General features: G+C 47.5%; 1 protein-coding gene across 32 annotated transcripts in view; it reads left to right on the plus strand.

Annotated features, from left to right (window-relative positions):
* ZFHX3 (zinc finger homeobox 3) overlaps positions 1–25,043 on the plus strand; it is a 527,663-nt gene that overhangs the window by 347,643 nt on the left and 154,977 nt on the right. For 31 of the 32 annotated variants that reach the window (XR_013374931.1, XM_077888804.1, XM_077888884.1 and 28 more), the window contains one exon: positions 20,386–23,147. The exons of the other annotated variant lie outside the window; for it this stretch is intronic. Coding sequence is in view for 30 of the 31 variants with exons in the window: in XM_077888804.1 (XP_077744930.1) it covers positions 20,432–23,147 (2,716 nt within the window). In the remaining variant the exon portion in view is untranslated. The remainder of the gene's footprint in view (positions 1–20,385; positions 23,148–25,043) is intronic. 32 annotated transcript variants of the gene reach the window in all.

The raw sequence follows: 25,043 nt of genomic DNA on the forward strand, positions 1-25,043 counted from the left end.
AGAAAGACGTACGGTTGTTACTGTAATGTGTGATGAATCTCTTTAAACCTATAGGATCTGAATCGTGATTCCCATTCTGTCTACTTAACAAGACAAGATTGCTGGAGGTCGAATGAGAAATGAATATAATAGTTTGAAAAAGTAGAAAACATGGTGTAAATTGAGGGAGCATTGTTATTTGTTCCTGGGGAAGGTTAATGCTGGGTATGATTGTTTCCTTGGTCAAATACTAATGCCACTGTGGAAAAGTCCATTGCGGAGAGTATTTCCCAGAAGCTGCAGCACGGCGATGGGTGTGTATGGGCCCACATGTGGCAAGAAGCCCACTTGTCTTTGGGCCATCCTACTTGCAGCTGAGCCCAAGAGAACCAGCCCAGTGGGAAGCAGCTCAGTTCAGACTTTACAAAGCAATTAAGGTGACTTATAAAACATTCATACTGAGATGAAAAATGATGAAGTCAAAAACAATGGTTGGCAAATATTGCCTTATTTTGTAAACTGACTGAAAGTGTTTAAAATTATTTTTTAACCCGTTAAATAATAAGCAGAGGCTTTTAACTGTCGGTGGATGTGGTTTTCTTAAACAGTTTGGCTCCAATCTCTTACGGCATCTTAGGCTGTGAAACAGGGCCCATATTGCTCGGGGATGGTGATAGTTACCGCATGTCAGTGTGTACGGACCGAGCCCAGAGTGTGATGCAAGCTGTCTCTTCTGGTAGCGACATGGTGGTGCTTGGTACCTTCTAAGGGTAAGAAGAGGGGTGGGGTCACCAGATAGTGAGTTTTGAAAGCAAGATATAGAGATAGCTGGGGCCTGAAAAGGACTTCTTGAGAAGCCCTTCAGCTTTGTAAAGAAAGGAGAACCCATATTTCTTTGGCAAAAGCTTTAGCTGGCCATGAACATGTCAACTCAAGGCTGAGGGGCTTGGTTCTGGCCAGTGCTGTGCTCTTTTCTAAAGTTGCTCCTGAACTGCGTAACGACTGGGCTTGCTTCTTTTAAAGAAAAACATGCATTATGTAAACATGGGATAATAGAATGCACCCATCATCTAGAGTTAACAGTTCACTTTTTGTTAGATTCGTTTAATCATTTTGCTCATTGGCTTGGATTTTAAGTCCAATTAAAGGTATCATGTGACTTTACTGTTTTTTTTTTCTTTTTTAGGTGACAATAATACTGCATTTACATAGCAATATTAACAGATTCTTAACATCATCGAATCCTAAATCACTTTTTAGAATGATCTGACTGTCCCCAGAATGGCTTTTTACAGTTGGTTTGTTAAAATTGGTATCCATTGGAAGTCTGTGTGGTGTATCTGGTTTCTTAGGTCTCTTTACCTGGGGACAGCAACCACCCCCCTGCCCAAATCCAGCCTCCATATATGCCCCGCTTCTCCCGTCCAACCAGCCCATGGATTTAGAGGGATAATGAGGAATAGCTATGTGTGGTAGGAAGAGCATTGTTAGTCTGAAGATAGACCCAGGTCCTCTTCCTAGCTCTGCCACTGACGAGCTCTCTGACCTTGGGCAAACCACCAACACCCTCTGGGGTCATTATTCTTGTCCATCAAAGGAGGCCATAAGACTGAATGGTTTCCAGCTCCAGCATTCTCATTAGGACCTCTGCAGAGAGTCACAGGGCTGGAGGCGCCTCTCGCTACCAGTCCTTATCCCAGTTTCTGTAATTGAGAATTTATTGGTGCTAAATATTGAGCGGTTGGCTTGTTCTTTTTCTTTTGGCCACTATGAGTGGTGTACCTAAAACAAGGTTATTATGTTTGTGTTTTTGTTTTTGTTTTTTTTTCCTTTCTGGACTTAGAAAGTTTAGAGACAGATCTGTTGCCCAGTGTGCTGGTTTATTACTCTATACATACATTCAAGCCTCATTTTTGGCTCACATTTTCCTCCATTCTTGTTTTTTTTTTTTTTTCTTTTTTTTCTCTTGCTCTGGCCTTGGTTTTGGCTCTGATGTTGTATTGTACATTCTTGTAAGCAGTATAAATAAATGACTGCGTGTGGGGTGTTCTTACGTGACTCTGAGATTTAGTTTCTATGCTGGTGGAGGCCAGGGACCCCTTTCTTATGTATCGTCTGTTTTGTTCAGCCACAGGTTAGATGCTCAGAAAAAGCTTACTGATAGATTTTGGTTTGACCTCCTGTCATTGCTTTTGCATTTAAAAGTTTCCTATTTTAGTGGCCAAGCGTTGTTTGGAGCAGTGTTAATTTTGTGACAGTCCCCTGGTTCTGCTCTGATTCACGATTCATATAGCAAAACAGTCAAAGGAAGTCTGGTAAGCCACTCAGCTGGTGATGTTTTTCTGTTTGTTTTTGTTTTTGTTTTTTTATAGAACTTGTCTTCCTAAGTAGCTCCTTGATGTGTGTGTGTGTGTGTGTGTGTGTTTTCCATAGGCCTTTGGTGAGTGAAGCAATATTTGCTGGGCCAACAGTTGGGAGTGGGGGGGATCTTAACTGCTAAAACAGTAGCCATTCTTTTTTTTTTTTTTTAAGATTTTATTTATTTATTCATGAGTATACACAGAGAGGAGAGAGAGAGAGAGGCAGAGACACAGGCAGAGGGAGAAGCAGGCTTCACGCAGGGAGCCTGACGTGGGACTCGATCCTGGGTCTCCAGGATCACACCCTGGGCTGCAGACAGCGCTAAACCGCTGAGCCACCAGGGCTGCCCCAACAGTAACCATTCTATGCATTCCGAAGTTCACTTCTGGTTCTGGCCCTGGACACAGGGCTGTTGTTGGGATGTCTGGGATGATGGAGATGGATGGATCAGAATCTGTCAACTGCCATCTCCAGAAAAAAAGTAGACTAGACAGTCAGATGTGCTGCAACTTCTCTTAAGACTCTAGTGTGAGTGAGCAGGTTTTCTCACCGACACTCACTCAGCCTTCCCTTGCTAACCCTAAGTAAGGCATTGGTCCCTGCTGGCTCTTTCCCTCCCCTTCCTGGAACTCTGCCTCCTTGACTGTCCAGGAGAGAAGAGGGATGGATGTTTGTCCTGGAGTGTGAGGGGAGGCTCAGAGTTTGTACGTGCTGGGCACCTACCATAGTGCCTGGCGCACAGTAGGCGCTCAGAAATGGTAGGTGCCTTCAGGAAGATTTCCACGAGTGGTTGGGGATTATATTTAACTATTGTGTTAACTATGTGTTAAATTCTCTTTTCTTGCTGGTTGACACTTGGGAAAGGATCCTTTCAGCATTGGCTTTGAGGGGCTTTGGAACTTGATGTTGAGCACTCCTATTCAGGGTCCCTGGGAAACTTCTCTGTAATTGATAAAGAACAACTGAGATGTCCTTGTTGGCTGAAGGAGTCCTGTTGTTGGTCCCAAGCCAGCAGCGTGGCATTTATCTTCTCATTGCCACGTTGAAGAGAGCGCTTCAGATCCCCTGCTCTGTGCGGACTTAGTCCAGAGGAAGGCGAGACCCCTGGGGGGTCTTGGGTGTGGCAAGGAAGTTGAGGCTCATGGCTTGCAAGTTTTCTTCTAATGGAATTTCCCATCACTTACTGCCCTGCTGATTTCTGATCAATGAAAATGAAATTGCATCACCTCCTCAGAGGCTCCACGTACGCCTGCTGCTTCCAGCTGTGTCAGTTCCGGTAAAATAATCTCATCAGGCGTGCGAGAGGGTAATAGGAAATAAAAATAAAAACCCACAATTAGCAAGAGGCCTTGCAGCTGAGTAACACTTTCCATCCCGGAGGCAGAAAGGACTGGGTAGTGAATGCTTAGGAAAGATTCCCTTTACAAAAAAAAAGAAAGAAAGAGAGAGAGAGAGAGAGAGACTCGTCTTTTTTCTTCGTTTTTTTTTTTTTCCCTCTCACATCTCCCTGGACAGTCTCTCCACCCCTTCCATGTGGATGATTTAAAATTATGCCAGGGTTTTTCCTGCCCTACTTCTGAGGTCAGTAGACTTGCTGTGCGCTAGGCATATTCTGGGGTGGCTTTTGTTTTGTTTTTTTTTTTTTCCCTCTCCTGAGAGGCCCGCAGGTAGACACCAGAGCAATTCCAGGCGCTTAAGCATCTCACACTGGCCTGCGACAAGGAACCAGATGGGCAGGGAAGAGCTGGAGGCTGAGTTAAGGTTGGTGACTAGACTTTGTAAAGCTGGTTCATTCGAATTCGTAGATTTCATGCTTTAGTTTTTATCGGTCGTATTGAGAATAAGACCTGCCCCTGTGGACTGCAGTGAACATGGGCAGACACCAACCCGAGCACCTCTTGATAAAGATTGGGAGAGAATGAACACTGCCTCTGGAACATTCTCCCACTTAAGTGTGTGGAGCTTATAGAGTCATTGAGTCTAGCCTAAGGAGGAGCTGAGGCCAAAGAAACCAGGAAGGGGGGGAATAGAAAGGCCAGGTGAGGATATGGGAAACCTGTTAGATCACCTGCGAGGAGCCAGTAGAAGTGGCATCGTATCATCTCGTATCACCTTGACAGCGTCAAAGGAAAATAGGTGCTTGTGTGAAGGCCATTGCATTGGTGCTGGCAGTTTGGCATGCCCTTCATCCCAGGAGTGGGGACAGTTCCGCGCTTTTGGGAAATGGCTGATCTCAGACACCCCTGCTCTTCCTTTAAATGCTGACTTCCGTGTGGATTGAGGGTGGGACCCCCAAGAGGGGAAAGTGGGGGCTGCAGTGTCTGCAGTGCTGTAGGGTCTCAGGGCAATGGCACAACTTGCCAAACCATGTGTTGCAATAGTCGAACCATGGCTTTAAGTGCAGTGGACATCAGAGATCATCACTGAGCCCATCTGGTTAGTAGAAGGACAGATTCTGGCAGGAGAGCAAGAAGACTCTGGAATGGCGGGCAGCAGTAATCTAGATAATGGTGTTGATAGGGTGAATCCAGTGGCCATGGGAAGTGCCGAATCTGTCCCTACCAGTGTCCCGATCGTCACCGTCCAGGTTCTTATCTCCCACGCCTGGACTCTGATGAGAGCAAGCGAGTAGGACTCTATTGCTAGGAAGGATGCTGTGTATATTGTAAGCAGTCCATAAATATTTGTCATGTGAACGAGCAAAAATCATTAGAGCAGTTAGAGAGTTTTGGGCTAAGCATTCTGTGCAGGAGCTTAAAACTGAGACCTGTAGAGTCAGAACCCCAGTAGCCTCTCTATTATTGTGGTCCGTTTACTGGCCAGGTTGGATTTCCTTGATTTTAGCCTGACTTAATATGCGAGATCTTCTGGAGATGCAGGAAGAGTTTCTAGAACTTCCTCTTGCTCGAGCGCTGTCCAAGATGAGGACTCCCGTCTGGAAGTTTTGGTGGGATGAGCGCAGTTCTCTCGAGGGGCGAAAGGAGAGGTGGTGCGTGGTCAGGACGGAAGCTGACATTCTTTCTTGCTAATGTGCATTCTTCATACATTTGTGTGTTTGTACAAATACGTTTCTCCTCTCTCATCTCAGACACTCAGCCCAGGGTCTTGATCTACATTGATCACATTTTATGACTTGAACTGGCAATTCGCCCCTGGGGATCAGACCTAACCAGGGTGTTCAGGAAGCCATTAAGGAAAAATATATAACCACACTCATTCCCAAACTCAATTGTTTGGTCTTAGCAGTGCTTGGAAAAGAGACTTTCAAGCATAATTAATCCAAGGACTATTTAATGTGGACGTTGGTGAGGCTTCACAGCAGCTATTGACTCAAAAGCAGATTTTGGAGTAGCAAGAGGAGAAAGACCATCTGGGAACTTTTTTTTTTTTAACTGTGTTTGAGAGGGTGTAATTATTACCCACAGTCACTTAGTTCTTGGGGTGGCTTCCGGAGGGTTAAGGAAGTGAGAACTCTTGGATCCTTGTACTTGAAGAAGAAATTTCCCTTTGTTGTTCTGCCGAATTCCCAGGGCCACTCTTTGAAGTGGCCAATGGTAAATGTGTCTCAATCTGTTTTTCTTGACTAAAAGTAACAGTGCGCATAATGGATTTCCAAATACCACATGGGATGGAGAAGGGGCTGTGAGGAATAGGACGTGTCATTCGGTTTCATACCCACCCAACTGTGTTTTAAGCTATGGAATTTGGAAATGCTTCAAGCCACCTCAAAGTGCAAACAGACGGCACCTCTTCAGGCTGCCTCACTGTCATCCAGGGTCCCGATGGCTGCTCTTGCTGCTTTTCTACTCCGCCCGAAGGAAGGGAATTAAAATGTGCAATAGCTCCTCTGGCCGCCAGGATTCAAGGACTACCCAGCATGAAATAATGCGCTTCTCACATCTCCAGTTGGGTAAGATGGAGCAGCTGAGGAGGAATTCTGAGACAGAATCACTGTCTACATGTGTGCCCTCCAAATACGAAGTTGCGGGGGGATGCTTGGCAAAACTCACCCAGGAGAGGAATCTAAGGGCATCCGGTCAAGACACGCCCTTCCTGGGACAACCTTCGTGGCAGTGTTTCCTTTGCATGGTCATCCCCTCTTCATGCCCTTGGCCATGGCTCGGCCCTTTAGTTTCCATTCCTGCCCCTATTGATGGTGCCTCTTTGCTCCCTGCCACTGAAAAAGCTGTTAATGCTAACGAGCCAGGGAAGATCTGAAGAACTTGCTGTGAGGGCATTGGTGAGAGGCTGTGTGTGTGTGTGTGTGTGTGTGTGTGTGTGTGTGTGTAGCCCCATAATGAGCCTTCGAAGGGCAACTCTTGTTTGTTTTGTCATGATGCCAGTTCCGGAGCCTTGTGCCAGAGTGCGCTGCTGCTGGTGAGGCCCCCCCCCCCCCCCCGCCCGTGGCGGCTTTCTTCCTGCTAGGAGGGAAAGACACTCCTTTTACAGAGGCATTTTAGAGATGCTCGTTGAAGGGGCCTTTCCTTCCCCAAGGCCACCACTCACTGCACCTGTACTGAGCTTTCTGATTGTCCTGGCTACAACAGGCAGTGGCGGCGGAGTTACTGGAGAGCATGGCTCTCCTCCGTCCAGGAAAGCTGGGTGGTGTTTCCTAGGTGCTGCCACAGACCAGAGGAAAGCAGCTGTGACGTGGAATTCATCTGTTCCCACATAGATCAGATCTGTATAAAAGGAAGCTTAAGGCCCGTGGCTGCTTCTACTTGCATTCCTTTCCAAAACAGCAAGTGCAAACAAAGAATCTGCCCAAGTTGGTTTCTCTTGGGTCTGTGCAGCCCTGAGCTACAACAGGTACACCTGCTCTTCCAATTAAATGTTCTGCAAAGAACTCCCTAGTATGAATTCAAGAACCCTAGTAGACTCCTTATCCTAGTAAACTAGTGAGCATGGCTCTGATAACACTTGCCACGAGGCAGTAACCTTGTATGCCGTCACTGGTATATAGTCCATGCCTGACTCCACCTCCCCCTCTCCCCTCCCCCCCAAACAGAATTGTACTTAGGGATTTGCTTGGCTTCCTGGATTTCTGTTTCATTGACCAACTGTTTAAGGGAGCCAGAATGAGGCTGCCTCTGTAGATCTCAGGCCTTCTACAATTCTGGAAAAGGAAATTGACACTATGAACCACAAAATGGTAAAGTACTCAAGTATTTGCCTGAGCCTCAGAATTAGGATGATTAGGTCCTTGGTGATTAATTCCATGTCACATTGGGATCAACATGCTCCTGCTGTTACTTCTGGTGTTTCGTAGAAAGAGAAAGCGTGCTATTTATCAAGTTTTTGTCCATATTGCGTGGTCAGCATTGCGCTAAGAGACAAGCAGTAACAGCCGATTTTTGCCCTCAAGCAGATTTTTCCCCTCAAGCCGCTTATGGTTAGGTTGTTTTTTTTTTTTTTTTTTTGGTTAGGTTGTAGAGCTAAAAGCGACCCCGGTGAAACAAGGAGCGACAGTGCAGTGGCAGTGTGGTGATGATTGACTGTGGTAGTACCAAGAGGAGACAGAACTTCATGGGCTCCAGTGATCAGAGAGGGTTTTATTGCCTGTGTGTTGGATCTTAAGCTCCTTAAAGGATGTCCAACGTTTGGGTAAATGTTGAGGAAGAGAAAACACATCCAAAGGGCCTAGGGCTGCAGGGACAGCAGCAAGAATGCATAAAAATGTGAAGATGATGGGCAAGAGACTCTCTTCTTGAAGGGAAGCGAGAGAGATGATTGAATAGTGGCCTCGGGGTAGATTCTAGAGTGTTTGAAAACCAGTATGGAGAGTGTAAGGATGAATACTTTGGTGGTTGGCTCTTGTGGGGGAGAAAAGCACCACATGGATATGACATTGGGAAGGCTAGACTGATCATTCTTTTCTATTTTCTGGAGTCAAAGATAGTACCAGGAGGGAGCAAGACCAGACTGGTTGGTCAGTGAGGGGCACTTCCTTTCAACCGTGTTGAGCCCTGCTGAGTGTCGAGTAATGGGAGACTGGCCACTTACAGACATCTTGTGGTCTGCTGAAAGTATGAGGCCCATATGCAAGCGATAAGTCAGGAATTGATATTCTTGTTTGGGGAGTCAACAGATAATTTCAGTAATTGAAACCACAGAAGTAGTTAAGGTAGTCGATGTACAGAGATAAGAGCAGAGAGCCAAGGAGGGTGGAGAACATGATGGTTAAATGCTGGAGGAGAACTAGAGGAGAGGTTTCTGTGGGTTCAATAATAGGGAATCTTATCAAATAAGTGGAAAAGTGCAGAGCTGTAGGAATGGGAAGAGGGACAGGCAGTGAAGAGATCAGAGAGGAGGAGAGCCAAAGAAGCATGCCAGGGAAATGAAGGGGTGATCTCAGGGTGGGGTGGTTGGCAGTTTTGAATGCAGGGAGAGATTGAAGATGTTGAAAGTAGGAGAAGAAAAGCCACTGGCTGCCCTGAGGAGGGCATCAGTGACCTTGTAGAGAGGACAAAATCTTGGAGACATAGGGCCTTCCGACCTACCTGACGTGATGTCCAGAGAGCCCGTGATCCTGCCTTCTGGGAGGGCCTGGCAGCCGTGTGTACCGTCACTGAGCTGCACAGTTGGATCCACTGTACAGCAGAACTTGAGAAGTGCAGTAGATGTCTCTCTAAACTCATAGAAGAGGAAAAACTCATCTGGCTGTACAAGATTGGTGTGGGGGGAATGAAGCAGAGGGCAGATTCCACTTGTTTGAAGGAGCTGAGGACAGATTGTTGGAAGCAAAGGGAGAGTGTTGTCTGAATTGGCGATGCAAGTGGGTCAAACTCTCATCCAGGAGCTCAAGGGTAGGGGAATATGGTAGAGAGCCGAGCAGGAGATATCACCAGTAAAATCCCACAAAGCCCTCTTATTAATCATCAAAAAAGGACAGTACACCCCTGCAGTAGAAGTAACAGGCAATTCACAAAAGAAATACAAATGGGCCATGTCTTATAAGCAAAAAATCTAAGTTAAAATGAGGTATCATTTCTTGCCTGCCAAAATTATTATTTTTTTTAAAGCAAAATAATGCCCACTATTGATGAAGGGGCAGGGAAATGAATGCTCATGTGCCATTGAGGATGAGTTGGAAGGGCTTTCCTAGGGGGCAGACTGGGAAGCCTTACCTATTGCTAGCTTTTAGGCCAGCAATTCCACTTCCAGAAATATGTCCTAAGGAGATAGAGGTGTAATGTCACAACTAAGATCCTAGGTTTTACAACAGGAGGAAAGGCTTACCTACTTTCAGAGGCGACTTAGCTAGTCTGTGACTTACATAAGCTACTTCACCTAAAGCCACAGCTCCTTCCTCTGTAAAATGGGTTGTTGCAAGGATCAGTGAAATGATGTGTATTTTAAAAAATGCTTAGAACCATGCCTGTCCTACCAAGCGGGAAGCAGGGGAACTGTTATTTATTTGTATTATTTTGTTAACATATTTACAAAGATTTATAAGAATATATTGCAGCAGTAACAGCAAAGTACTTAGGAATTACCTAAAAGTCCAGTAATAGAATTTGGTGAAATGATGCTATGTCCAGAGGCCGCAGTGCCTGTGTGGCCATTGATGCCGATATACGAAGGATATTTAATGTCATGGGAAACTTTTATGCAAGCTGAAGTTAAAAGGGTGGCTCACATAAGTGTGATCTGAGGTTGGCAAAAAAAGATCTGCATCTCTAGGCATGCAGAGGAAAAAAAAACCCCTAAAAACTATGACTCTCTGGCTGGTGGAATTATAGGTGATTTTTCTTTTAGCTAGTGAATCTTTCTGCACATACCCATTTTTTTAAAATAATGAACTCACACTACTTTAATCAGGAGAAATTATTTAAAATAAATTTAACATCATGAGATGCCAGATTGAAACTGTAATGCGCCCAGATGGCACATTTTTACATCTTCTCCTAGCTTTTGCTCTGCAGCCCAGCAGCAAGAATGGAGAGATCAGAAATAGGATCTTTTGAGAGGGATTTTGAGGAAATTGGGAGGAGATGAAACGTTTGGGGTGCTGGCAGAGAAAACAGTGAAGTAGTTGGTTACAGTTAGCGTGGGACGGTATCCCATTTAGCTGGGAAGACAGCAGGGGATGGATAAAGATGGGGTGGGTGCGCTGTGCACCTGCCAGGTAGGGAGGGGCGGCTGATGCAGTAGGATAGTAGGGTAGCTGCTGTGTTTGGTGAAAGGAGGTGCTGTTTGACACCTGGGGCGGGGGGAAATCAGTGCTTCATTAAATCTAGGTCAGGAGAGAACCATTCAGGCCAGTGATGGCCAAAGATGCTAGTCATCTGTCTTCAAGATATGGTGGAAAGGCGCAGGGAGGATGGGCACTGAGGTTAAGTACCTAAGCGCTGGGATCCAGTTACTTGAATAACAGGTTGAATTGCCCCAGATAATTTTTCAGAACAAGCGTTCTAAGGAACAGTTGGGTAGTTTTGCTTTTTTATTATTGTGTTCATGGCTTTGGTCGTTGTCACATTGTGTATATGTCCACATAGTTGGTAAGAAATTGTATTCCTCAAGTACCAGCTCATTTTTTCCAAAACAATAGAGTGGATTCCTCACCTGCCTCTGCTTCAGATCTTGCAACGCCGTCTTCCCTCCCCTCCCCTCCCCTCCCCTCCCCTCCACGACTCTACTGTAACCAGAATATCGTGGTAGTTGTGGATTCCCTGTAGAATGGACTGAGCTAGCAGTTTTCACTTCCAGGCTGATTTATGTTCACGCTGGAAAGAGCACAGATGCACTCATTAGCGAACATGAAGCCCAGGGCCTGGACGACTCTGTGGGCCTTACATGCAGTGGACCTCCTGCAGCACGAGGGACCTGTTCAAGCACGTGTGTGTTCTCTGACCTTGCCATAGTTACAGAATAATTCTTAAGGCTACTGGGAAATTGCTACCAAGCCGATGGAATCTCACCGTTTCATAGTTTCACACTTACTGACTTCTACACAGTGGCAATATACAAATACAGTTATTGTAGAAAGCATAGAATGGAATTGGATATGGTTCTTCAGTAGATTCTAAGTTAAACAGATGAGGGTATTATTTCTTTGTCCCTTGAATGAGTTTCCTACTTATCTCAGAATCTGGGTTGCCTTTGGGTGTTTTTTTGGGGGGGGGCGGGGAGACGTGGGAATGGTTTATTCGTTTCTGTGTATTTTTCTCTCCCGCGTGTTTTAATCTAGATTTATCAGTGCTCACCGTCTGTAGGTTGTGGGTTTTTTTTACGGTGGCTGCCCTGGTCTTTATTTTTAGAACAGCATTCACCAAGTTAGGGAAATCTGCCCTGATCCAACATCACTGATGTCTTGGGTAAATGTCTGTCAGCGTTGTGTTACTTGAAATTCTGCCCAAGTTAGAATGGTCATTGGTCTTCTCTTTTTTTTTTTTTTTTTTTTAATTTTTTTTTTTTTTTTTTTTTTTTTTTATTTATGATAGTCACAGAGAGAGAGAGAGAGGCAGAGACACAGGCAGAGGGAGAAGCAGGCTCCATGCACCGGGAGCCTGACGTGGGATTCGATCCCGGGTCTCCAGGATCGCGCCCTGGGCCAAAGGCAGGCGCTAAACCACTGCGCCACCCAGGGATCCCGGTCATTGGTCTTCTCTAACTAGAAAGCTCTGTCTAGATCCTCTCTTCTAGGGGAAGGGAAGCCCAGGTTTCTAGGTTTCTCTATACCTTCCTGTCTAGCCTTGCAGCCTGCTGCTTGCCTGGAGATGTGCCAGCAATGAATTTCACATAAAGAGAAGGATATGGGGATCACATGTATTTTTGGTGGTTCAATATGGAGAGTCTTGCACTGGACAATCACTTTTTCCTCCTTGTTTCGACATAATCTTAGATGTTCAGTAGAGTTGTAATAACAGAACAAAGGATTCTCGTATACCCTTGAGTCAGACCTCATGTTAACGTTATCTCATATTCTATCTATACGTACGTATGTGTGTATATACACACACACGCTCTCGCTGATTTCTCCTAAGCCACTTGAAAACTGAAACATCATCTCTAAATAGATCTGCGTGGTTTTTTTTCCTAAAAAGAGACATTCTCGCGTATAACCACACCATAGTTACCAAAACTAGAAAATTAATAGGCATCTACGACGATTATCTGACCTACAGACCTTATTCAGATTTTGCCAGTTGCCCCAATTATGCCCTTTATAGGGAAAAGAAAATCCAGATTATGTGTTCTGTTCATTTGTCATGTCTCTTTAATCTCCTTTAATCTGAATCTTCAGTCTTTCTGTTTCATGTTGCTGACATATTTGGAGAGCATAGGACATTTTGTAGACCGTCCTCAATTTGGATTTGTCTGATGTTCCCTCATGATTAGATTCAGGTTTTGCATTTTTGGCAGGAATGTCAGGGAAGGGATGTTGTGTTCTCCGTGTATCCTCTCGGGAGGCACATGATGTCTATTTGCCTCATTCCTGGTGATGTTAACTTTGATCATGTGGTGAAGGTGGTGGCTGCCAGGTTTCTCCACTGTAAAGTTATTGTTTTTCCTTCTGTAATTAATAAGTGTCTTGTGGGGAGATACTTGGAGACTGTGTCAGTATCCTGTTACTATGCAAACTTTCATCCACCAGTTTGAGTATCCATTGATTCTTCCCTGAGTGGATTATTATGATGATGGTTACCAAATGGTGATTTTCTAACTCCGTAATTCCCTCTGTATTTATTCGTTGGATTTCTGTTCGAAGGAAGAACTTTCCCTAATCCCACATTTTCAAAAAATTTATGAAAACTATGTAATTACGGATTCTAATTTTTATACGTTGGGTTGTAAACCCTGGCTCGCATCATCTTCTTGCTCAAATTGTCCCAGTTTGAGCAAGGGAGGGCCCCTCCAACCCTCTCCTGTGACCTTTTTAGCATACTCTCTTCCTTCTTAGAGCACTTCCTTAGGTTCTTGCTCAAACAGATGCTTCAGGCTCATCTTGCACTCTCCCTGTCCCCAGGCCAAGAACTGGCCATTTCTTCAAGGAGCCCTAGATGGGGCTTCAAGGAGGCCATTTAGTGGAGAAAGATACTTCTTCAACTAAGAGATAAAGAAACAGAACATGTTCAGGGATCATCTTGTTTTCCCCTCTTCAAGTATTATCATTTCTCCCAACACCTTAATTTTCCCTACAGTTTTTTATTAAGTACATATTATGTCTTGGATGTGGAGAAGACAGAGATGGATGAGATATGGAACAAATGAGTGGCAGAGGGAAACCAGCCAATGGATTTACAGCAGGGTGATAACCCCACAATTGCTGTGTTTTTCCATACGCAAAATGCTTCTGTGGAATCACAGAAGAGGTTATAGTTGACTGAGGAACCCATTGGATGAGCCACACATCTTCACTTTTCACGGGACTGAGAGGCTGCCCGATGGAACCTTCTGGCCACAGCAAGATCCCCTTCTCCATTCATGAAACCAGAGAGTGCGGTATTTCACAGAGTCAACATTCTGTTAGAGAACTTTAATAATCTTGAGAAAGACTTTCATTTCTCTGAAACTGACCTCGAATTCCTCTTAAATTCCTCCTCATTACCCGTAGTTAAATGCTGAAGCTAGATAGAACACATGTGACTAATCCTCACTGTATGTAGCAGGCGTAGTTGAAGAGAGCTGCCTTGCCCTATGATGGGAAGTTCTCTCTTCTATTCTCTCTGAGCCTCCACTGGTCAGCCACTTGACCATGCTTTGCTTTGTCAGCACCCCTCTTACAAGGTTCTCTTGAGTGGATCATAGCATTCTTCATGCAGAGAGAGAGAATGCTGGGGAGGTGAACGCTGCTGAGTTTCCACCCGTATGCTGTGGTCCTATACTCGGAGGTCACATCTCTATCTTTGGCTGCCAAGTCAGTGTGTTGCTTCCACTGAATTCATAGGGAAGTAACACCCCCGGGTAGTCTTTGCATGAACTCTGGTTAATCCAAGTCTCTTCCAGTCTCTGTTGGTTTTACTGATTGCATGAACTTAAAATGCAGGGCTTCAGGATTTCATCTTGTCTTTTGGGGCCAGTCGTTCCCCCTAGCTGAGATCTTACTTTGAGTCCGGATGCCACCATTTGGTGTAGGACTTAGTCCTCTTAGCTATATGTACTTCACATCATGTTGCATGTGCTTGTGCTCGTCTATGAAGTTGTTGGTGTGAGTATAGGGAACCAGGGACAAGACAGGATGTTGAGGCGTGCCACTACACACACTGACATTTGAGCGGATACTTTAGGTAATAAATAGCATCTTCCAGCTATACAGTCAGACAGACTTTATTATCTGAAAGACATTCTGGTATCCTGGATACCAAGATATGATAAACTTTGGGATACCTTATTAAAATCAAAAAGTTCTCTCAAATGCATTTCTCAGATCATTGAATCTCTGTGAAGCTATTTTTCAGTTTATGTGAATGGTGCTTACTGAACCTACAGCTAATCGCTAATTTCCCAGGACCTCTTTAAAAAAAAAAAATTCCTCCCCCCCCTAGATGCTATTCAGCAACCATTGAGTCTGTTCTATAACTGTGGGGAACTTGCATTATATAATCTGCAACATATCTTTTTAAATCTGTTATCACTTTATCCAAAATATGTAATTCTTTCCCCTTCTCTTGCTTTATATTATTTCTGAGCGTTTTCCATCACTTAATGTTCTGTTTCTTTGTGGTCTCTCCCCGACAACACTGTACACTGAATCCTGTTTGTTGTTGATTCCCTAGCATCTGTACATAGTAGGTGCACAGTGAATAATGAATGAATACATTTTTCTGTTTATGGTCTCTGGAATCTGCCTCTTTTTCTTTTAAAAAAAAAAAAAAGGATAATGGGCCTGCCATTTAATTCCTTAGAACACCAACCCCCACTCTTGTTACCTCTTCTGTGTGAAGACCTCCAGGTGACTGTCCATCCCTCACCCTATACCACTCCAAAAAAGGGGCATGCGTGTGAATAGGCATGTAGTTTTTACACAGCAGTCCTAGACTCCCATGATCTTTGAACAGTCCCAGGTAGGTAAAGATTGAATTTGGGTGTTGGATATAAGGATGTTCTGGAGTTCTCTTTAAAAAAATAGACTTAAGGGGATCTCTGGGTGGCTCAGCGGTTTAGTGCCTGCTTTTGGCCCAGTGCGCGATCCTGGAGTCCTAGGATCGAGTCCCGCATTGGGCTCCCAGCATGGAGCCTGCTTCTCCCTCTGCCTGTGTCTCTGCCTCTCTCTCTCTGTCTATCATGAATAAAAAAAAAATAGACCTAAAAGAAAAATGTCATAGGGGTGGCTCAGAACACAGACTGCACAGCCAGATGATGGTTTTAGCTTTTAGGCTATATAACTTGTACAACCTCAGTTTTCCCATCTCTAAAATGGGGATGTAAGCAGCACCTGCCTCACATAGCAGTTATGAAGGTGGTGTAGTACCCACAGGCTTTGACGTGATGCCTAATTCAAGAAGTGATGGCTTCCCTTACGATGGCTCTAATTTTAAAAAGCTTCAGGAAAGAAAGGCACAAAGGAGGAAATGAAGTCACCCATAATCTCATCCCCAAGCAATGACCGTTTTAAAAGTTATGATACAAATCTCCTGTGTTTCCATATGCAGACCTATATGAGCTTCATTCACTTAGCATCTGCTGTGAGCATTTTCCCACGCCTGTAAGTAGTTTCTTTAAACAGTGATGTTTTATAATGTCTTATGGAACTCTATGCATTATAATTTATTTGGAGAGCCCTTGTTTTGCCAGGTTTTAATTTTTCCTGTTAAGAATGTTATGATGAGTAATATTTTATCTCTGTGCGTCTCTTGGGTCATTTCCTCAAATGGGGGAATTGCTAAGTCAAAGGGCATGTGCATTTTTTGAGGCTTTTGATACCTATTGCCAAATTGCCTTCAGGACAGCGATGCTCCCTGACTCGCCCTCCAGCAGCGCGGGTTGCTTCTGGAGAATCGTGCGCCTGCTGGGTCACTTCTCTCTGGCGATGCCCATGCCGATGCCCAGTGGGTTACTCACAGAGGCAACACTTTCTCGCAGTCTGGATTCTCTTGTTTTTCCTCTCTTCCCTTTTGTTTCTTTTCTTGGTTTTCTGCCAAACAGCCTCTTGTGAAAGGACCGCCTAATTAACCCTGTGCTAATTAACAATTTAAAATTACACAGTGTGACTGTTCATGTTTAATTCTCTGGGAGCTAGAGCAACAGCAGGAACCCCCTCCCCTCCCTAATAACTATATCCTGCCTCCCCTGCGCCCCCTCCAAGCTTCTCAGTAACTGTTGCATTATACCCAGCCCTGTCTCCTTAAAGGAATGTAACAAAACTGTCCTTTCACATCTTCTCAGTAGAAAGAGGGAGATGAATGACTTTGTTAGTGGTAGGCCCAGTGGTATGGAGTTTTTTCATTTTTTGAAAAGATTTTATTTATTGGATGGGGGTGGGGTGGGGTGGGGTGTGTGGGGGGAGCCCAAGCAGGGGGAGGGGCAGAGGGAGATGCAGACTCCCCACCGAGCAGGGAGCCTGATGTGGGGCTCCATCCCAGGATCCTGAGCTGCAGGCAGATGCTTAAACCACTGAGCCACCCAGGTGCCCCAGTTTTATCGTTTTAAACAATCTTTGGAAAATAAAGACTGCTGTTAGCAAAGATGCAGGGGGCTTTACAGATCGGTTCCAAGGGAATGGTAACTTGTGTAGAGTAAGCGTGGGGGCTTTGATGAAGATGTTGGAACTTTGCTGTATAAGATGACTTCTCAAACGGCAGATTTAAACATGAAGCAGAGAGAATGAATGGGAGAGAACTGGATCATTCCTGTGTCTCCCCTTTGACAGGAAAGATGTGCTCTTTTGAAATTTAACTGAATTCTTAAAACCCTGCACATAAACACAAAAACCATGTTGAGTACAACATGGGGGGAGTCCTGAGTAGAATGTGTCTGTGTTTATAAGGGAATTTGGGGTCATAAGCATCAGAAGAGAAGCAGGCTGCAGACAGAGTTGTGGGTTTGTGATGTGTGAGCTGGCCCTGGTGTGAGTGAAGGATGAGGAAGGGGGTGCAGAGCCAGGGATGGGTGGGGGTGGGGGTCTGGACAGAGCTGCTGCTGGGGCTGTGTGGGGACCCTCTGGGTTCCCAGGCTGCCCTCTATAACTGAAGATCATTGATTTTACGGGAAACCGTGTTTACAGACAGAGTGCTGATCGACCTGCCGAGTTGACTTCTGCCTCCTTAAGTAAGAACTACCTTTTTCTTATTGACTGGCTGATAAACAGAGCGAGAGGGACAGCTGGCTGGGTGGGGGAGTTCTGGATAGCCTGAGGTCTTTAAAGGATTGGGCAGGTTTAAGAGATTTCTTCATCTCTATCCTCAGGTCCCTGCTGGTCCACCCCATCCTTACACCTCCCTGGGACTGGTGGGAGAATCCAAGATTGGCCCTGCCTGGTTACCTAGCAGTCCAGGCACTAAGCATGGAAAAGATGGCAATCTGGTGAAGATGATGTGAAGCAAAGAGCATCTCAAGCTTTAATGCCTGTCCCCAGGGGAAACATGTTAAAATGCAGATTCTGATCTGGAGTGGGGCCTGAGGGTCTGCATTACACAGGCTCCCTGGTGAAGAACGCTGCTACTTGTCCTCGAGCCACATTTTGCTTAGCAAGGTTATAAAAGATTCTGCTTGTCGTGGCCAGCAGGCATTGAATTCAGGAAGCTCTGATCCTGAAGTGGGATCCTTCTTTCCCACTGGTGTCTTAATGGGCTGTTGCCACTCCTTGTGAATGAGTGGTAACTCACGTGGCCTCTCTTTGGGGCAAGTGTCACCACCACGGGGTCATCTGTCTTTCAGAGGTGGCCCCAGTGTCATCCTTTCATGACACTTCTTGCTTGGGAATAGAAAACCAAGTTAGGCGAGTTTTTAAAAGTCCCAATCATTTAGCTGGATGAGGAGGAGGTGGTGGTGGTAGGAGAGAGCAGAGCAAGAAAAGCCCACCAATTAATTGGTAAACGCTTGCAGGTTTCTCTGGCCTAGCCCAGGCTGGAGAGGAGATTGGCTTTGCTGTCGATACACAAGTCCCTAGTGAAGCATCAAAGCTGTTCTCCTTTATCAATCGTGGCCTCCCCTTCCAGCATGTTCCTGTAACTTACCAAGCATTTATGACATTGATTTTACAATCGGGCTGTTAACCCTCCCGCCCCTTCAAGCCTGCCAACCTTTTGGGCCCGAGCTGTCAATCAGATGTCGTCCAGCCAATCAGGTGCATCTTAGGAGCCACCCTGGATTCTCACCTGTATCCCAGCTAAGCCTTTTGAAGTTCCACTGCATTTGCTGTTTGGTTTGGTTTAGTGTAGTCATCTTTGTTTAAAATCAATGTGCCTTTTCTAAGGTACGTGGAACTTTGTTGTTAATGGATTTGGAGGTTATAAGGTTGAGAAGTGGAGTGTCTGTGTGTGTGTGTGTGTGTTTTGAACAAAACAGGACACGTTCTTCCAAAAAGTTATTTTTTCCAGACTTTTTGGTAAACCTGCCTTCCCTGTCTTTTCCCGAGGGGGAGCTGTTGGCTCACTGTGCAGTCAAGAAACAAGAAATGAAAAAAGAATGGGAAGATGGGGGTGGGGTGGGGGAAGAGAGAGACCAAACTCAGCCAAAACCTTCATCCGATGTGTATGAATGAGATGTTGGTGGAGAAGCAGCCAAGTGTTCTCCAGGAAGGAGGCGTGGCCTGGGGAGGGGTGGCAGAGGGAGAGTGGCCTGGGGATTTGCAGGCGAACAATCAGGGCCATTACAAGAGGCTGAGTTGCCTGTGGGATCTGTGCAGGCATGTGATGATGTGACCGCAGGAGCAGAGAGGTGGCGGGGTGATCTGATGCCTCCCTCCCCGGGGATGCAAAGTCTCAGAGGGCAGACTCGGCTCCATGGCACTTCGGAGCCCGAAGCAGAAGAGCCCCGGGGCTGAAGGACAGCTGCTTGAGCAGCTACTAATAACTGCGGGGCAGGTGTGGAACGGGGGCCGGCCGAGCCCAGCTGCTGTCTCAGCTTGCCGCTGAGATCCCCGGCAGCAGAAACCACCACACCAGTGGTCACTGGGCTCCATCCAGACAGGGCAAGAATGACGCTGCCGGAGGGGCAGCCGGCCAGTCGAGTCTTCCCAGATACATCAAGCTCAGATTTTGTACCATCACGTTTTTAGTCTGAAGCCAGCTCACTCACAAGCAGGGGATGTTCTGTGGGTTTGGGGGGAAGAGATGGGATTTTGGAGATCTGCCTGCTGTTTCGGTGTCCGGGTGACGTTGGGCCTGTTTTTACATTCAGCTCCTCAGTTTTACTGCTTGTCAGTGGTATGGTGCTTCCCAGACCCAGAGAGGACGTATGTAGCCACAGGTTCTATTCAGGCTTGCAGAGCACGTCTGAGCATGCAGCCCTCATCACTGCCCTTTGAGCTTCTCAGACTAGACGTGTGGCCGGTAAGCGCAACAGCAGCTCCACCTCTGAGTCTGCCAGCGTGCCCCCACGCAGGCCTTTTCTGGGGGTACACGATCCTCCTCCTCTCGTCCGTCCCTTCCTGGTGGTCCCTTGGCCCACAGACAGTGTGGTCAGCCAGCAGTGACTCGGTGGTGGCCAGCTGTGTGCCGTCGGCCCGCCTCTCTGTGTCCTCGGCCCGGCCTGGCGAGGTGACACCATCCTCTTCTTCCACCGTGGCTCGAGGCCGGTCCTCACTCGAACGCTGTGCTTGCAGAGAACGGAAAGTCGAACTGGTCTCTCCAGGGGTAGAGCAGCCGGCAGTCCGAAGACAAAGAGGGAGTCTCCTGTGTGCCCCCCCCTGCCCCGTGCTCCCCACTCGTGCTGCAGACCCTGGCCTTAAAGACGCTGGTGCCACCCGCCTTCCGCGCGCTCGCTGGACGGCGTGGGGAGATCGCTGGGGTCCCCGTGGCCCTCGCGGTCTCTGTTGTGGGTGTGGACGGAAGCCTGTTAGAGTGCTCTGTGCGGGACCTAGCCTCGGCCCTCCTAACCTCTTTCCTTTCTCTCTCTCTTCCCCCTCTCTCCCTCCTCTCCCCCCTTGCCTCCGCTCTTCAGGTCCGATCCGTACTGGGTGCAATGAAAGCTCCACGCAGGCCTTACCATGGAAGGCTGTGACTCGCCTGTCGTCTCGGGGAAGGACAATGGGTGCGGTATCCCTCAGCACCAGCAATGGACTGAAGTCAACAGCACCCACCTCCCCGACAAACCCAGTAGCATGGAGCAGTCCACAAGCGAGACCCACGGGCCCCTGGACAGCCTGAGGGCCCCCTTCAATGAACGCCTCGCGGAGAGCACCGCCTCGGCCGGCCCCACCGCCGAGCCCGCCGGCAAGGAGGTCAGCTGCAACGAGTGCTCGGCCTCCTTCGCCAGCTTACAGACCTACATGGAGCACCACTGCCCCAGCGCGCGCCCCCCGCTGCCCCTGAGAGAGGAGAGCGGGAGCGACACCAGTGAGGAGGGGGACGAGGAGAGTGATGTGGAGAACCTGGCTGGGGAGATAGTGTACCAGCCCGATGGCTCGGCCTACATTGTCGAGAGCCTGAGCCAGCTGACCCAAAGCGGGGGCGCCTGTGGCAGTGGCAGTGGGCCTCTCCCTTCGCTCTTCCTGAACTCTCTCCCCGGGGCGGGGGGCAAACAAGGGGACCCTTCTTGTGCTGCACCAGTCTACCCACAGATCATCAACACTTTCCACATAGCCTCATCCTTCGGGAAATGGTTTGAGGGCCCAGACCAGGCTTTCCCGAATACCTCAGCCCTGACGGGTCTCAGCCCCGTCCTGCACAGCTTCCGCGTTTTTGACGTGCGACACAAAAGCAACAAGGATTACCTGAACAGCGACGGCTCTGCCAAAAGCTCCTGCGTATCCAAAGATGTTCCCAACAATGTGGACCTGTCCAAATTCGATGGCTTTGTGCTCTACGGCAAGAGGAAGCCCATCCTGATGTGTTTCTTGTGCAAACTCTCCTTCGGGTACGTCCGTTCATTTGTGACCCACGCGGTGCACGACCATCGAATGACCCTGAGTGAAGACGAGCGGAAAATTCTTAGCAATAAGAACATCTCCGCTATCATCCAAGGGATCGGCAAAGACAAGGAACCCCTTGTAAGTTTTTTGGAACCAAAAAACAAAAACTTTCCACACCCTTTAGTCTCCACAGCTAACCTCATAAGCCCCGGACACAGTTTTTATGGTAAATTTAGTGGCATTCGAATGGAAGGGGAGGAGGCTCTCCCAGCCGGCTCTGCTGCTGGCCCCGAGCAGCCCCAGGCTGGCATCTTGACCCCCAGCACCCTCTTGAACCTTGGCGGGCTCACCAGCTCGGTCCTGAAGACCCCCATTACCTCAGTCCCCCTGGGGCCTCTGGCCTCCAGTCCTACCAAATCCTCAGAGGGCAAGGACTCTGGGGCAGCAGAAGGAGAGAAGCAAGAAGTGGGTGATCCCGATTGCTTCTCCGAGAAAGCAGAGCCAGCCGAGGAGGAGGCGGAGGAGGAAGAGGAGGAAGAAGAGGCGGAGGAGGAGGAGGAAGAGGAGGAGGAGGAAGAGGAGGAGGAGGAAGACGAGGGTTGCAAAGGACTCTTTCCAAGCGAGCTGGACGACGAAGTGGAGGACAGAGCCCATGAGGAGTCTGGGGCCGCGGCAGGTAGCAGCAGCAAAAAGGACCTTGCTCTCTCAAACCAAAGCATTTCTAACTCCCCCTTAATGCCTAATGTGCTCCAGACCCTGTCGAGGGGCACAGCTTCTACTAGTTCTAACTCTGCTTCTTCCTTTGTTGTCTTTGATGGTGCGAACAGGAGGAACCGTTTAAGCTTTAACAGTGAGGGCGTCAGGGCCAATGTGGCAGAGGGCGGCAGGAGGCTGGACTTTGCTGACGAAAGTGCCAATAAAGACAATGCCACAGCACCAGAACCAAATGAAAGCACAGAGGGCGACGATGGGGGCTTTGTCCCCCATCACCAGCACGCTGGCTCCCTCTGCGAGCTTGGGGTTGGGGAGTGCCCCTCGGGGAGTGGCGTGGAGTGCCCCAAATGCGACACGGTCCTGGGCTCCTCCCGCTCGCTGGGCGGCCACATGACCATGATGCATTCTCGGAACTCATGTAAGACACTTAAGTGCCCCAAGTGCAACTGGCACTATAAGTACCAGCAAACTCTGGAGGCACACATGAAGGAGAAGCACCCAGAGCCGGGGGGCTCCTGTGTCTACTGCAAAAGTGGGCAGCCCCACCCTCGGTTGGCGCGAGGCGAGAGCTACACGTGTGGTTACAAGCCTTTCCGCTGTGAGGTGTGTAACTACTCCACAACTACCAAAGGCAACCTCAGTATTCATATGCAGTCTGACAAGCATCTCAACAACATGCAGAACCTGCAGAATGGAGGCGGGGAGCAGGTGTTCAGCCACTCGGCCGGGGCGGCGGCCGCAGCTGCGGCGGCGGCGGCGGCCGCGGCGGCCAATATCGGCAGCTCCTGCGGGGCCCCCTCGCCCACCAAACCAAAAACCAAACCCACCTGGCGGTGCGAGGTGTGCGATTACGAGACCAACGTGGCCAGGAACCTGCGCATCCACATGACCAGCGAGAAGCACATGCATAACATGATGCTCCTGCAGCAGAACATGACCCAGATTCAACACAACCGCCACCTGGGCCTCGGCAGCCTGCCCTCGCCCGCCGAGGCCGAGCTCTACCAGTACTACCTGGCCCAGAACATGAACCTGCCCAACCTGAAGATGGACAGCGCCGCCTCGGACGCGCAGTTCATGATGAGCGGATTCCAGCTGGACCCCGCCGGGCCCATGGCCGCCATGACGCCTGCTCTAGGTGAGGCTGAGCGCGCGTGTGTTTGTTCTGATGACTTGAGTTTGGGGAGAAGTGAGGATAGACTGAGGTCCCCGTTGATACGGTTGGTTCTGTCAAGTCCTGTGGATGCGGCTGGTTCTTAATTCTCTCAAGAGTTGTTTGGTGTGGCCTCGAGTGTCTGATGATCAGATACTTTTCTCAAGAACCCCCCCTCCGTGTGCGTCCAGCAGACACACGGTTCCACTCTGGCTCCCACAGGCCGGGATGAAAATTTAAGTGTTGCCTCTAGTTTTTGGCTTCTGGTCTACTCTCCTTTCTCTTCCCGTCCTCTTTTCCTTCGTCCCTTTCCCAGTTTGAAAACTCGCCACGATTACCTGAAGCTTTGGGGCTCCATTCGATGTTCACTGTAACTTCCAGGACACTTGCAGCTCGAGTTTTAAATGGGGGACAGTCCTCTCCGTAAGAGCAACTCAAAACCGTAGCGTGCCTTATTCAGATAACTAAAGGCTGGGTCTGTGCGGAGCGGGGTGCCATCCAGATACGTTGCTCAGAGTTCTCCAGCGTGTTCATGAGGATCTTGGTGAAGGAGACCCGTTCCTTTCCTTTTTTGTTTTGCATGAGTTGTCAGTGATAGGTATAGTTGGGAATTAAATTGCCCTGGGAGTGGTGTGCTAGATGAAAAATGAACAAATTCTAAAGTTGTACATCAAAGAAAGTGAAATTTTAACATCCGCTAAATGCTGGTTATCAGAGCCTTTGTTACCATGACAAAACAACCCATGTTAGGGAAGGTGAGTTGGCTGTGTCCGGATAGAGGATCTTACCATCTGGTGTCATAGATGTAGAATGGGATCAAGGGGGTAGGATTTGGATGCCAAAACCATGAGTCTTTGCATGAAAAGCATCGTGTTCACTTTTAGGGGGAGAGCTTCTGTAGCAAGAAAATGTACGGGTCAGTTTCATGAGGACCATGTGATGGTTGGGCCATTCCTGTCCCCACCACCTGTCCTTCAGACAGGCATTGCCTGGGTCCCTATCCCCTGCCCCTGCTAACCTCCTGGGACCAGTGGTAGCGTTGGCCTGATTAAACAGTATTCCCTTACCAACGTGGGAGTAAGTTCTCGGCAACCAAGTGTGAGCGTGTATCTTGATTCTGACATGGTTTAGGTTAACGCCAGGGGCCAAGCCTCACCAGTCGGCATGTCTTTGTGTGGTACTTTAGTGCTATTTGTTGTTGATGAGTTATATTTTATAGCACTTAATTTGTTTTTTCCTGCTATGCATTTAAATTTGAATCCTTGCTACTTTAATCTTGTTTTCTATTTTGGAATATTGACCTGTGGATCCTTTATTACCAAACGATTTGAAGATGTTTTACCAACTGGTTAATAATGGATGCACAGGGATCAATCATCTTATCTGTCCCCAGAGTGAACCACAGGGGATACACACCAAAGGGTGGCATCATACTGTAAGACTTTTTTTTTTTAAGCCTCTGGGAATTGGGGTTTTCTCATCTGGAGATTTAAAATCTTGGGGAGGCAGATCTTGGAGTAAATCAAATATAATGTAAATGGAATGAAGACACAGAAAATGGATGGGTTCATACTGGGTCAAAGTGAGATCTTTTTAATTACCTTGAAAACCAGTAATTTTGACTAAGGCTTGAATTAAGGTGGAAAAATACCGTGCTTTTTTACACAAGTGTCTGTGAGTCTGCAGGGCATCATGCATAATGGGCATATGGCAGATGTAAAAGAAACAGAAGAATGAATCCCTGTGTTCTGGACGTGCATAGCTGATCCATACTTGATTTTTTAAAGCTAGCAGAGCTTTTTCTTCTAAGGACCTTACCCAGGTCAGCCAAGCAAAGGCCCTTCAATTTTCAGAGTTACTGCCTATCAGCCAAGGTCAGTC

This window comes from Canis aureus, chromosome 3 (genome assembly GCF_053574225.1).
Source record: "Canis aureus isolate CA01 chromosome 3, VMU_Caureus_v.1.0, whole genome shotgun sequence".
In the NCBI taxonomy this organism is placed as follows: Eukaryota; Metazoa; Chordata; class Mammalia; order Carnivora; family Canidae; genus Canis; species Canis aureus.